At 49.6% G+C, this 14,721-nt stretch overlaps 1 protein-coding gene across 2 annotated transcripts in view; it reads left to right on the forward strand.

Annotated features, from left to right (window-relative positions):
* CLPB (ClpB family mitochondrial disaggregase) overlaps window positions 1-14,721 on the forward strand; it is a 145,739-nt gene that overhangs the window by 114,290 nt on the left and 16,728 nt on the right. For both annotated transcript variants that reach the window (XM_082844678.1, XM_082844677.1), the window contains 2 exons: window positions 3,940-4,054; window positions 14,453-14,530. In XM_082844678.1, coding sequence (XP_082700804.1) covers window positions 3,940-4,054; window positions 14,453-14,530 — 193 coding nt within the window. The remainder of the gene's footprint in view (window positions 1-3,939; window positions 4,055-14,452; window positions 14,531-14,721) is intronic.

A 14,721-nucleotide genomic window follows, 5' to 3' on the forward strand; every position in this document is an offset into this window, starting at 1 on the left:
CACAAGCCTGAACTCATAGCTCATGCCTTAAAAAGTCATTCATTCATTCAGCATATTTTTTAATATAAACTCTGTGCTAATAAGCATTAGGAAAAGAGCATGAAGCAGTAACCTTCTACCTGGTTTAATCCCATTGTCCTGTACATTTTTATCAAAAAGTCTGATCCAGTTTCAGAAGTTTCTCTGAGGAGATATATAGGGCTTCAGGCTGGGAGGGAGTATGCTAGAATCAGGATGTGCTCAGATTTAAGCCATAGGTTGAATCTTTCCCAGTACCATCTAGAAAGCTCCTGAGAAACCAGCCAGATCACAGTGCAACCTTTCCCCCATGCTCACCCCCATAAAAGTCAAGAACCCTTTCCCATTGCCCAAGAAAATAATAGGAATACTAAGATAACCTAAAATCATGACAGTGAAGTCGAGTTATAGGAGGTAGAAATATTTCCCTGAAAAAGACTTAAGGAGGCCATGGTGGCCGTACCCAAACCAACAAAGTGGCGGGAAATGTCATGTTAGGCTTTGCCTGTAGCAAAGGAAAGAAGATATGTTTTGTGAGGCCCCACAAACTAATAGATGAAAAGTACCTAGATATGGAGTTCTCTACCGCGTAAGGAAAATTGACAGGCAGAGCTGAGCCACCCCAGACAGTAGAGGCGTCCTGAGAACTCAGTTGGTGTTGAGACTGTACCCTGCAGACCCAGGGTTCCTAGGAGGAGAAGCCTCAGGAGCCACACTGGGGCAAGTGGGGGCATCCACGTGGACTTGGCCTCTGGCTTCTGCTTAAGCCGGAGCAACTGTTCCCCTTATCTGTGGGCTCCGTGCAGATTAAATTAGTTAAAAGGGTTCCAGCACCAAAACAAAAACAAACAAACAAAAAAGGCACTGGTTTAGATAATCAGTTATCAAAATGCAGCAAAGGAGAAGTTACATTTATCAGAGGCCTGCCACGGGCCAGGTACTATGCTGGCCACTTGAGTCTCTCACATAGCGACTTCTACGTACACATTTGTTGTATGCCAGAGACCTATCAGTTGTTTCATATACATCACCTCACTTAATCCTCACAAGGATCCTGCAAGGTAGGTGTGAGTACCATCACTGTGTTAGAGATGCGGAAACTGAAATTCAGGGAGGTGAATTAACTTCCCCAAGGTCAGCTAACTAGTAACTGGATTAGGCGAGGTCTAAATTCACATCTTTGTGGAGCAAAGCTGCTTCTTTCTGCCACACTGTGTGCCCCACTGTGAGCCAGAAGAGGAGTCAAACTCCAGATGGGGACTACTATAAGAATTCAGTGAGACACTACATATAAAGTGCTGTGTACCGTGCCTTTCACACAGCAGCTGTTCCACAAACGGTAGTTACCTCATTCGGTTAGCAACATGTATTGACTTCTTCTGTGAGTAGGGCCCTATGCTAGGCACTGGAGCTATAGCAATGAATAAAACATGGGCTTTGTCACTACGGACCTCATGTGTGGAGTAAGGAGACATAAACAGTCAGTTAAATAAGTGCTCTGGAGGTCCCGGGGCCAGGGCAACAGGCTCCTTAGGCAATTTGGTATTTAAACTGAGATCACTTAGAGGTAGGTGGGAATAGAGAAGACTTTTGTGCTGAGGGAGCAGTGTGAGCAAAAGGCCCAGAGGCAGGAATACCCATCCCTGAGGGGAAGTGACGAAACAGACCTAACAAACCCTCCGAGGCCAACTTCCTTCTGCAGCCAGACTGACTGTGAGCTGGCCAGGCCGCTGGCCAGTGCTGTACCAGCAGGTATGTGTGCATCTCACCATCAGAGCCTTCCACCCCAGTGGACTCGAGTGCTGAGAGGGGCTGAGTGGACAGGGAGGAGGAAGCAGATATATGCCTGGAGTCGGCAGAGCCAGGTGATGTATGTGGCGCCTGAGGGAGCTGCACGATGACACGCTGGATTCCAACCAGCAAGTGTTGCTCCGCTGGGATCAGCGCCGAATTATTGCTCCGTATGAAACCCCGGAACTGATGGGAGCTTTCAGTTACAGACTGATAGCAACAGCCGAAATTGGATTGTTTGCTATTTATTTTTTTTAACTTCTGTCAAGGTCACTACCTTAACAGGAAAACACTGCCCAAGCAGCAGGTATTTTTCATCCACTCTCCCTGCAAGAGCAATCTGCAGCCACAACTTTTGTGACAGGGCCATACCTTGGCAGCTCGCTTTCTAGAAAGCTGTCAGTATTACAGGGCCCCTAGGGGAAAGAAGCCTCCTGAAGACCCAGGTCTTTCCATCCCACTTCAAGACCTGTTTCCTTCCCCCACCCTCCATCCCCTGGCCTCCATAAATGCTTTATCATCAGACCCACACACTCACCCCTCCTTGCCCAGTCTCCAGATAGTCCCACAGCTCCCACCTAGCCCAGTATTCCAGCTCCTTCAAGCCTCCTGTCTCCCAGAATTATTCCGTGCTTTATGTATCCTTCCCTTCTCTGTACTCCTACATCACCCAGTCTAGCTGTTAATTTCTCTTTATATCTGTCATCAACTTCATTTTTGCAAATATTCACCAGATGCCTCCACTGTGCCAGGACCCGTGCCGGGAATAGCAGTGAGTAAAAGGCAGTGCCTACCCTCAGGGGGCTCATAATTGATTTGGAAGACAGAATCACACACATGCAACAAACTGGTTTTCAAGTAATTTTTTTTTTTTAGTGATAGGTACAAGACTAGAAATAGGCACACATGCTTTGGAACCATGAGGGAAATGGCTAATTCTGCCTGAGTAGTATTTGTGTACAGACCCTGCCTCACCTCCCCTGCACAACTTTGAGCTTCCTGAGAGCAAGGCCTGGCTCTTCTCTTCTCCCTCGCAGCAGGACCAAGCTCGGGCCTCCTCCATCTGCCTTTTCTGAAATGGACCAAGCCGGAGGCCAGACACATGCCAGGCACTCAGCATCATCTAAACCTCCCAGGGGGCAGGGTATAATCCTCCTCCTTCCCCCTGCCCCACCTTTCCATCATTGCATGCACAGGGCCAGGCACACAGCAATTGCTGAATAGTTGTGTTTAATTGAAATGCAGTATCATTGAAGTAGAGGGTGTTCGTAGCTCTGGTTTAAAAACCAAAATGGTTTCCAAGAGGTTAAGTGGAGGACTTCCCTGGTGGTGCAGTGGTTAAGAATCCGCCTGCCAATGCAGGGGACACGGGTCCATCCCTGGTCTGGAAAGATCCCACATGTCGTGGAACAACTAAGCCTGTGCGCCACCACTACTGAGCCTGCACTCTAGAGCCCGTGGACCACAACTACTGAAGCCTGCACGCCTAGAGCCCGTGCTCTGCAACAAGAGAAGCCACCACAGTGAGAAGCCCACGCACCGCAACAAAGAGTAGCCCTCACTCACCACAACTAAAAGAAAGCCCGCGTGCAGCAACAAGGACCCAACACAGCCAAAAATAAAATAAATAAATAAATAAATTTATAGAAAAAGAGGATAAGTGGAAAAGGAAAGGAACCTATATTTGTAAGCACTCAGTGCACATCAGCCATGATGCTAGGCACATTCTATATACATTATCATATTTAATCCCCAATTTACGGAGGAGAAAACTGGGGCAAAGTAACTTGCCCCAGGTAATGAGCACATCTTGTAAGTGATAGAGGTGAGATTCGAACCAAATCTTCTGTCAGACGCCAGAGTCAAGGGTTAATTTACTAGCAGTACTTACTAGCAGGGTGAGGCAGGACCCCTGAGCAGTGGCCACCCGAGGTAGGGAGATGAGGTGAGGCCTAGGTCGAGGGGCAGGGGGAGGACTGGGCCAGCCTCCAGTGGTCATGAGCCAGAGCTGTGCATCAGGACCCTCAGAGAAAAAACCCTGTGTTTTTCCCTCCTGGGTTGGAGGATAGAATGAAACTAGGATCCTCCTGGGCCCAGCACTCCTGAGCCAGCTTCCCTCTCTCCCCACAGTACCAAGAGAAGCAGCGGAAACGTGAGGCCGAGGAACGGCGCCGCTTTCCCCTGGAGCAGCGGCTGAAGGAGCACATCATTGGCCAGGAGAGTGCCATCGCCACAGTAGGTGCTGGTGAGTATGCGAGATGCTGGCCTGCACCAAAAGGGCAAGGAAGCTCGCGGTCTGCCCTAGTGAGCTGTAGTCCTGCTGTCTCCATGCTGGGGAGAAGTGGCTAATAATATTACAACATAACATTTGTTGAATACTTCCTATGTTCCAGGCAGTGTTCTAAGCTCTCTGCATATGTTGTGTCATTTAATCTTTACAGCAACCCTATGAGGTTGGTGCCATTAAATTCCTCTTTTACAGATGAGGAAGCTGAGACAGAGCACTTCAGTAATTTGCTCAAGGCTGCCTTCGTATGCTTTGAATTTAACTCTAACCTTCATCTGGTCTACTGCCCCCACCCCACCCCCATTTTTCAGGTAGGGAAACTGAGACCCAGAGAGGAACAAGAGTTTGTCCATCACTAGTAATGTAGCAGTTGAGCCAGAACTAGAACTTTTATCTTCTGTCTCCCAGCACAGGACTCTGCCACACTTCAGTATAATTTGTCAGCAGCTGGTTCAATTTTGGGGAAAATATTCTGAACAAGTCTTGAGTGCCTTCTTCTCCACCTCAGAAGTTCTTTATGTCCGATACTTTGACCCCTGGGAGCTACACTGCCTGCTGGTGTAACTCCTAATCTAATGGCCCTCCTCCCCATGCAGATCCCACTAGAGAGATATATCAAACTGAGATTCTGCTCAGGATGGTGGCCTCACTATTGTTCCTCTACTCAGGTGCATGACTCCCTGAGGGTGACCTCAGACAGGTGAGGTAAGGTCAGTGGAACTCTATGCCTGGCCTAGACAAGGGGTATCCCCCAGGGCATTGGTTCTCAAAGTGCTCTCTGGACCAGCAGCACCAGCATCCTCTGGGAACTCGTTGGAAATGTAGATCTGAGGCCTCAGCCCAGACCTATGGAATAAGAAGTTCTCGCAGGGGGCCCCAGAAATCTGTGGGTTTTGTTTTTGGGGGTTATTTTTTAATTTATTTTTTTGGCCATGCCATGCAGCTTATGGGATCTTAGTTCTCCAACCAAGGATTGAACCCATGCCCTCGGCAGTGAAAGCAGAGTCCTAACCACTGGGCCCCCAGGGAATTCCCCAGAAATCTGTGTTTTAACAGGCCCTGCAGGCAATCTGATGCTCAGCTCAAGTTTAAAAACTTCTTTCCGGTACTTCCCTGGAGGTCCAGTGGTTAGGACTCTGCGCTTCCACTGCAGAGGGTGCAGGTTCAATCCCTGGTCAGGGACTGGGATCCCGCGTGCCACGTGGCTTGGCCAAAAAAAAAAAAAAGAAAATTAAAAACCTCTTCCCTGTGATGTCGTGGTCAGTCCCACTCACATGTTGCATCTGATGCTGCATCTAGTCCCACCAGATGCAGCCCAGCGACTGCCAAGGCCAGCACCAGTTCTCGCCAGTAAAAGGAGAAATGAGTCTGAAATTGTGGTGCCCCTCTGGAACATTCTGGAGTGGCTTTGTCAGCCCTAGGAAACCTATTAGAGGAGTCATTGAACAATGAAGGCAGTCACCCCTGTGACACACTAAGCCCAGCCCAATCTCCATCATCCTCACACACCAGTGGGACTGTTAATTTCTCATTATATCTGTCATCAACGTCGTTTTTGCAAGTATTCACCAGATGCCTCACACACCAGTAGGCTCGTGAGCCCCTCATCAGGGGCCTGACCATCAGTGAATAAGAGGAGCCCATAGGGACTTCCCTGGTGGCACAGTGGGTAAGACTCCGCGCTCCCAATGCAGGGGGCCCAGGTTCAATCCCTGGTCAGGGAACTAGAGCCCACATGCATGCCGCAACTAAGAATTCACATGCCGCAACTAAGGAGCACACTTGCCACAACTAAGGAGCCAGCAAGCTGCAACTAAGGAGCCCTGGAGCTGCAACTAAGGAGCATGCCTGCCACAACTAAGGAGTCCACATGCTGCAACTAAGGAGCTGGCGAGCTGCAACTAAGGAGCCCACCTGCCGCAACTAAGAAGACCCAGTACAACCAAAATTAATTAATTAATTTAAAAAAAAAAAAAAGAGGAGCCCATAGACCAGAGCTGCCTCACCAGCTAGAGGTCAGAAAGCTGCCTGCAGGCACACACAGGAGCCAGGGAAAGCTTTTATGAATACACAAGTTCCTGCTACTCAGGCCCAGACCACACCAGGCTGCCCTTTTGGGTCTGGATACAGACAGCCACCCTCAGCCACCACCTTGGAGGTGGCAACACCGCACTCTGTGTCTGAGGTGGAGGGGAAGGAGACCTGGGAACTCTTGAGTTGAAGAAGAGAGGAGGAGGAGCCCATGGGAGAGACAGGTGACCTAGCAGAGATCTGAGAAAGCATATCCTGCTGGAGTCCCATGTCCACTTGGGCCAGAACTGCAGCTGCCATCATGATATTTTCCCCCCACTTCTTACACAGCCCTTTCCCAGCAGGTTGCCTGCTCCTCTTACCTCCTGCTACTCACCAGCTTCTCAAGCCCATAAGCTATGAAGCTCCCAGAAGTAGCTGGGGGGAGAGGGAGGATCAACCAGGGCTCAAATCATAGGTGGGCCACTTACCAGCTGTGCAGCTCAGGCTGGTCATTCAGCTTCTTTGAGCATCAGTTTCCTCATCTCTGTACCGGGGAGCCAAATCCAGGACTGTCGGACTGTAAAGCACATGCTTCTTCCAGCGTGTACCAGATAGCACTCAACAAAATCTAGTCCCCTTCCTCAAGATGTTTACCACCTAGGGTTGGGTACTGTGCTCTACAGGTCAGGCCCACAGTTATTTCCTTCAACCCGGGACTTATCCCTAGTCCCAGCCCCAGACTGGTCTCTTCCCCAGGTCCTACATCACCTTGTCTGTCCCTGCCCTTGGCCCAGAGCAGGAGTAGATGATTCCACTCCCCACCTCCTAGGACCTGTCAAAATGTCTGCCCCGAGTGCTTCCTTCTATCCAAAGCTCCATTCTGTCACCCGAACTGCCTCAGATCTGGAGGCAGATCTTTGTCCTGTGGTATGTAGGTTGACCCTGCTATGGCTCCAGTGATGCTGGAAAAGATACAGAGGCCGTGGATGGCCTGGGCTGAGGGGTTGGTATGTTCTCTTCCATTTGTAAAGCAGTAACTGTGCACCCACCTTGCTAGAGGCCCTGCAGCCAGGATCACACTGATAATAGATTGTGTTCAGCTACAAACTCAGGTGAAGCATGAGGCACTCTTTGGGTTGGAATTTGTGGCAGGTAAGCAGCAGCCAGTGCCTCAGGACCTCAAGACTGAAGTAGGTGCAGGAGAGGGAGGCGGATCTAGAGGGTAGGCCAGACCTCCCTGAGTCCTCTAGGCTAGTGTCAGATATGTGCTGGGGGCTGGATGGATGGAGCCTGGCACCCCAGGGGTACCACGAGGATGGGCAGGCAGAGAAGTGCCGCAGAATGAATTGATTTGATAAATGGCCATTTATTACCCTCACGAATTGACTGAAACCAATTTCGGTCACATCAACCCCTGGTAAGTGCTGGGATATTGATTTGTGCAAAGTAATACAGTGAATTTATCAGTGTGATCCCCAGCTGCAGGGCTTCTAGCAAGGCTGGCGCACAGTTACCGCCTTACAAATGGAGGAGATAAAGCACCAGCCCCACAGCCCAGGCCCCCATGGCCTCTCTGGTCTTCTGGGGTCACTGGAGCCAAAGCAGGACCAACCTACAGACCACAAGCCAGAGCACTGACATTGAAAGTGAGGCTCTCTATCCAGAATGCAGAGCCGTTCTTGAACATGGGGAAGGGGAGGATGCCTGTTCTACTGGGCAGACCTCCTGGGAGCTCAGAGCCTCTGTGTCCCACCATCCTCAGAAACGCAAGCAGTTGTCTATTCAGCCCATTCAGAGCTAGACTCCGCCCCCCTCCTCCAACCCACCCTCCTCCCATGTTCCTGTCTCAGTAAAGGCACTACCGTTCCCTGGTCTCCTAAATAGAAACTTAGGTGTTTCCTTGGTCCTTCCCTCCCCCTCACCCCTCACAGCCCATCAAGTTCTATCATTGTAACTCTCTGTTCTTCTCCCCTCTGTTCCTAATACTGCTGCCCCAGCTCAGGACCTCAGTATCTCCCATGTGAACCAAGCAGTGGCCTCCTCACTGGTGTCTCTGCCTCCTTTTCTTTCCCTGTAATCACTTCTCCCCAGCTAGAGTGAGCTTTGTAAAGTGTAGGGGGGAAAAAAAAAACCCATTTAAAATCTTTGAGTGGCTGCCCTAGCCTGGCACACAGGGCCTACCCCTGCTGCTCCCCCTCCTAGGTTGCCCCCACCCATCCCCACCTGGCACTGCACAAAACGGCTGCTTCTGCTACCCCGCATGTGCTGTGTTGATCTCCTGCCTGCATTTGTTGATTCTGCCCCCTCTACTTGTAATTCCCTTTCTTCTGGCCCCTTCCCCACCCCAGCCCTGCCCGCCTCCCATACTCGGGCTGGTTTTTACTTAGCCTAACTCAGTTCAGGAGCAATAGACTGTAGACTCCTGAGGGCAGAGACCATGACTGAATCATTTTTGTTTTCCCATGTCCTGGCACAGCGCTCTGCTCGAAGTAGATGCTTAGTGAAGTTTGTCAGATTAATTATTTTGGTATGGCCCTTTGTCCATCTCTGATGTGCTCTGAGGAAAGAAGAGAAGCTGTAAGCCTGCTTTCTAGTTGTTCACAAGCATACTAGGAATGTGACTGTAGCGAAATAGTTAATTACAACACCCATACTACTCAGCCTTTGACCCCTTTTCCCCAGACCTGCTCCAAGAAGCTTTTTCTGGGCAGCAGGTCATCCTGCACACCCTGTCGCTCCCTCTGACCAGGGGCCTGTCCCCAGAACCCATTGCATCTGGTCCCAGTTGACTCAAGCCCATGAACTCCCCCGAGAAGCTCTACCACCTTGACTGCTCTTCCAAGGTCTGTCCCGAATTCAGAATCTCAACATCAGCCATGTGCACACAGTAGGCGCACCATCCTGTCTTGTGCTCCACGTCCCTCTTTGACTAATCCAAAAATGTAATCTTCCTAAGCACTGCACCTTTCTGGACCCTCCCTTGGAGTCCTGTTTCTAATCTGAGAAATGCATCCAGGTCATCCCTGAGTTGTAGAGAGGCAGTGACTGATTTAGAAAACTTCTTACAGTTCCACTTCCCCACCTCACCACTTCAGGTGTCCCTCCTGTGCGCCTGCCATTCTTATTGTCTGGACTGCCCTGCCCTTCCACTCACCTGCCGGGACCCTCAACACCGAGGCCTTCTCCAGGAAGCCTTCCTTAGCCCTCCACCTGGGTGCAGGGCCCTTTCTCTGGGCTTCCCGTGGACATGTTTTAAAACTGAACTTACCACATGGCATCAGTGGTCTTTCTCCCTCCCAAGGTCAGGAACTACCTCTCATTCAGGTCTGTTTCCCCAGGGTTGGTACACAGGTGTGTAAAAGGTTGAACTCAAGTGAACTCAAATGAACAAAGTCTGAGACCATCTTGACGTTCTACCTCTCCTCAGCACAAATTCTGATCTCAGCCTCTTTCTGGAAGGGTGTCAATCTTCCCTTCAGGGATCCCTTACCTCACAGCATGCACATAGGCACATAGAATGGGTGGGCTCCACAAAAGCTGTTTTTTGCAATTTTAATACGTAACCCCTTAGTAGCAATAGTTTGTCTTCAGAAAGACTAATCCTTACAGACTAAGAAGAGAACTCTCTCTCATCATCCACCAAACCCAAGGCACCAGTATCCACTCAGTCAGCAGATACTTCTTGAGCTGTGCTCCTCGAACCTATAAGCTTAGCTAGGAAATTGCTAATAGACATTTAGATGACTCAGCCGTGGAGTCCCTCTGAAGGACAGGTTTCCCTAGGAGGTGGCACAAGCATGGAACAAACATGTTCCAGTTAGGTTAAAAAAATCTCTCCCACTGCATCACCAGAACTTACAGGAAAGAAGAGTCAGCCTGCCCAGACTCCCCCAGAACCTTGAGCTAGATGGAGGCAGAGGCCTGGCATGGGAGGAGGAGGCAGTACTTTTGTCTCACTTTGGTTTTGCACACACCAGGGCTTTCCTCTGGAATGTCCCTTCATACCCAGACTGCCTGGCCATCTCTCCCTCATACTTCAGGCACAAATGGCTCTTCCCACACTTCTCCCAGTTGCTCCCATCCCACTTGGAACCCACAGTTTTCATAGCAGCGTTCAACCAAAAGGCACAAACCTTGTTTTAGGCTTCTTTGTAGGTGCCCCAGCACTCAACACAGAGCTTTTTTGCTGAGCAAATGAATAAGGCTCCCTGGAGAGAGGTTAAGAAGAGAGTGGAAACCTTATTCACCCAAGGGTAGTAGTAGTAGTAGTAGTAGTAGTAGTAGTAGTAGTAGTAGTAACCAGTTGAAGCCATAAGAGACTGTTGGGTCCAGGCCTCACTCTTCTCTGTAAATTGGGAGTTGAAGTGTCTGTTCTTTTCCCCTTGTGATTCCAGAAAAACCAAGAATTAATTCATTTAGTCAGCACACATTAAACCAGTGATGGGCAAGAGTCCCTCAGGAAATAGAATGCCTAGCACATGCACCCACGGAATACACAGGTTGAGGCACACCCTCCCCCTGATACGAGGGCAGAGACAGATGAAACCTGTTCCACTGCCCCCCTTTGAGCCTCAGTCTCTTCTTCTGTAAAATGGAGGTAATGTCTGCTTCTCTGAATTATTGTAAGGATGAAAGAGAGATCTGTAAAATAGCAAAGCTAATGGCAGCTGCCACTACTGCTGCTATGACTACCATTATTTTTATTATTATTCCATTCTTTGCAACTTATAGCCATTAACTATACTATACTATAGCCATTAACTCATTTTAATCTTCACGTGGGGCTGACTGAGCATGTATGGCTCTTCCCATTTTATAAATGAAGAAACCAAGCCTCTAAATCAGTAAGTGTTTTACTCAAAGTCAATCAACTAATAAGTGGCAGAGCCAGGACTCCAAACTAGGTCCTGTAACTCCTGCCCTCTCCATCATACTGCCCCATAGATGAACATAGGAGTTAATGGAACAGATGTGATGTGGTGGAATAAACAGGAAAGAGTTGTTGCAGGTGAGACTTAGGATGGTCTGGTAGTGGTTGACATGGTTAGGAGAAGACGTTCTGGTAAGGGGAAGAACCCAGCAAGGAGGCCCTGGAGCTGGCTCAGCATGTGGAGAGGCTGCCAAACCTGTTGGAGCTTTCAGAGATGGGACTGGCCAGAGAAGGGGCTGAGCTGCCTGCTCAGGGAACCTGACACCATCTCAAGCCCAGAGAGCAGTGGTCAGGATATGGTCAGGGGCAGGGGCTCCTGAGACCATGTATGGAATGGCTGAGACAGCCAGACTGGAAGACTGCAGTGCGGTGGCTTTCCAGGTGAGGCGAGGGAATGAGGAGATGTTGTGGTAGGGGAGAGCCAACTCCTTTCTCTAAACTCCTGAAGCACCAGTTCATGCTCAGGAGCTAGCCAGAGCCAGGGTTAAAGCCCAGGTTCATTTATTTACCTGTGTAGTCTTGAGCAGGTCACCTAACTTCTTTATATATATTTCCTCGTCTGTAAAATGGGAATCAGGTTACCTGCCCTGCCAACCTCATGGGTTCATAACCAGCCTCAAATGAAGTTATGTCTACAGAAGTTCTTTACAGACTCTGAAGTGCTAGCAGAGGAAGTTGCTGCATTTGCTTGTCCACAGAGCACCAATACCTGTGGCCACATCCCAAATGGGCCTATCCAGGTCTCTGTCTGTCCCAGCCTCTGCCCCAGCCTGACAGAACCCTGAGGCACCCAGCCTTGGTCCTCACCCACCCTGCCAACCACACACCCCAGGGCCCGCCTTCCCCGGTCTTTCGTAGCTGCTTCCATTTTTCATTCTGTCGGACGCCATCTGCTTGGCCATTTTTCTCTTCAGATATTATTAGAAATATCCAGAGTTGTAATTGTTTAATGGTTGGCATTTTGCCTGTTTCACGGGGAGCCCAGATCAAGCCCACCCCAGACTCATGCCCTGGGTCTGGCAGAATTGACCAGGGACAGCTGTGCAGTGGAGTCTGCTTGGCATTATAAAGAGCTCTCTCCCAGGTGCATTATTAGAAAAGAAGGGGGAAAAGATGGCCCCTGGCGTAATCCAATTCCGCATTCTCCATGGTGTTTTTGAACTGCATAGCCCAGAGGCATGCAGCTCTTGGTGGGCTGGGAAGCTTCCTGAAAGAGAAGTCAAGATCAGAACCTCAGGTTCATGACACCTGGGGAACCCTGGTCCCCCAGGCCACCTGTCTGAGTGATGCCTGGATACTTTTGCCTCCCCAAATACCCCCATGAAGCCTGAATCCAGTTTTTGCTCAGCTTCTTTCCAACCTAGATTCTCAACTTAGCCAACTTTTGGAAGAGTGTGACTCCTTTCATATAACCCCTTCTGTCACCCTTGCCTCAACACACATCCACACATAATGTTCACAGAAGTCTAGCCTTTGCCATTTTACAGTATCTCCACCTCCCCAAATACCCTCACCCACAGGGTCTTGTTTCTGTCAGGACACTGGGGGCTCCCTCTCACCAGGCTGGGACTTCTCCATCTTCATCCCCAGCCTTCAGATACCTATGAGGTCTGTGGATTCCCATCATGGCCAGGCCTTCCAGAGGACCAAGCCAGTCAGTTTAGAGATGATCTGAGACCTAGCCCAAGGGAGAGGTTAGACAGTGTTTTCTCAGGCCCCTCTCAGGAGTCTCAGGGAGTATCTCCCGAGCAGGCAGAGTGGCTAGTCTGGTGTCCATGAGGTTGCACAGTTTTTTTTTTCTGCTGAGGCCAGAACTAGAAAGTATCTTAGGTAGAAGCATTAGAGATTGAGGTGACAAAGCCCACAGTGTGGACCTGAACTCCTAAGACAGGGATTCGAGACCTCTTTGATCTGATCCCACCCACAAGTACTCATGTTCATTCCTGTCTCTCCACCTCTGTCATGCTGCTGCATTTGCCCCCTCCAGATCCCACCCAGTCTCTGTGATCTGTCATCAGTCCCACTTCTTCCAAAAGCCTTCCCTGATCTCTCCAGCCGCTTCTTTGAAACCCAACCACACAGATTATACCACACAGTATAGCATTTAGGATCTTTGCACCTCAAGAATGGACGATGCTTCCCTAAGACTGTCAACTCTTCCTCCATTGACTTGGTTTCCATGCCTTGTCCTCTGACATATATCCTTTTGCTCATCTCCCCTTAACGCTCTGGGGACCAGACCATATATGCTGTTCCATCTGCAGGATGACCTTGACATTGCACAATGGTCTCTCTCCTTCCTTCTTCTGACGGCCGTGTTTCCGTTTATGGCAACCCAAATTGATACTAGCTTTTGTAAGTAACCATATGTGACAAAAAAAGAAGACACATTTAGAGATGCAACTCTAACATCTCCACCAGTCAGCTGGTAATCTACTAGTTGTGTGACTTGGGCAGATCTCTTTATCTCTTGTTTCAGTTTCCTGTTCAGTATGATGGAGTTGAAAATAATATTTTCCACTCAGGGTATGGGTCTTGAGTAATAAAATGTTGGCGATTTTTCCATTGGGCCTAGCAGATAGCATGTTTAATAAATGATTCTTCTGATTGTTCTGCCTCATTCTGTTCCTACTCTTACACTTGAGTGATGCTTCTGAGCCTGACTCTCCCACTCTGTGGTTGGGCACTTAATTTCCTCATCTTGCACATAGAACCCTTGAAGAGGAGAGGTTAGCACTCACTCTAGCAGAGCTGAGCCCTGGGGAACCTAGTACATGTTTATTCCCGTTCCCCTACCTCTGCCCAGTGGAGGCCATGTTGGTGGAGGTGCTAACCAGGTGGCTCACCCTTCCATGCCCTGAGCTCCACACTACCCTTCATTGGCTTCCAGAAAGTGCATTTGGCTGTATTTCCTAACAGCAGATGAGACCTTAGTTCCCCCAAATGGGAAAGAGTTCAGAGCTCACACCCCAGATCCCCAAGGGCCTGACATGGGCTTCTGCCTCTCCTATTTGCATAGGGGCAGGCTCAGACTCCTGCCAGTGGTGAGTAGATGGGTTACCAGTGGAGAGCTAAAGTTCCTCTCGAATTCTCCTTCACCACCCCCCCACCCCCTTCACCTCCATTCACCATCCACCCGCCTTTCAGTTTCCTTGGCAACGCTGAGTGCTCATCCTGGAAAACTTTATCCGAAATCTGCTCTGGGCAGCTTTCCAAATCCATGCTAACCTGATTAGGTGTCTCTAGGGGCCTTGCCAGCTAATCAGATTAGGCAGCACTAATGGTAGTGAGGACTTTGAGTGGGCGCAGAGCAGTAAAACATATTGTATACTTAGTGATAATTATCCTGCCTTTTGTGTCATTGATTTATCTGCCTCCCTCCCTGTCCTCCCGTCTTATGTGTTTGGCCATAGCGATCCGGAGGAAGGAGAATGGCTGGTACGACGAAGAACACCCTCTGGTCTTCCTCTTCCTGGGATCATCTGGAATAGGTAACTGGAAGTAGATCAGCCTGTGGGGAAGGAGAGCTGGGGGAGCCCCAGCTGCTATGGGCCAGAGTCACACGACCCACCTCTCATTCAAATCTAGCTCCCAGAACAACTTCCTCCAAATTACAGAGCCAGCAAGAGGATCATCTGTCACATTAGGAACAGCTGGAATTATGCCCCTCCCTCTGGAAGCT

The sequence above is a fragment of the Leucopleurus acutus genome (genome assembly GCF_964270905.1).
Source record: "Leucopleurus acutus genome assembly, chromosome: 8".
In the NCBI taxonomy this organism is placed as follows: domain Eukaryota; kingdom Metazoa; phylum Chordata; class Mammalia; order Artiodactyla; family Delphinidae; genus Leucopleurus; species Leucopleurus acutus.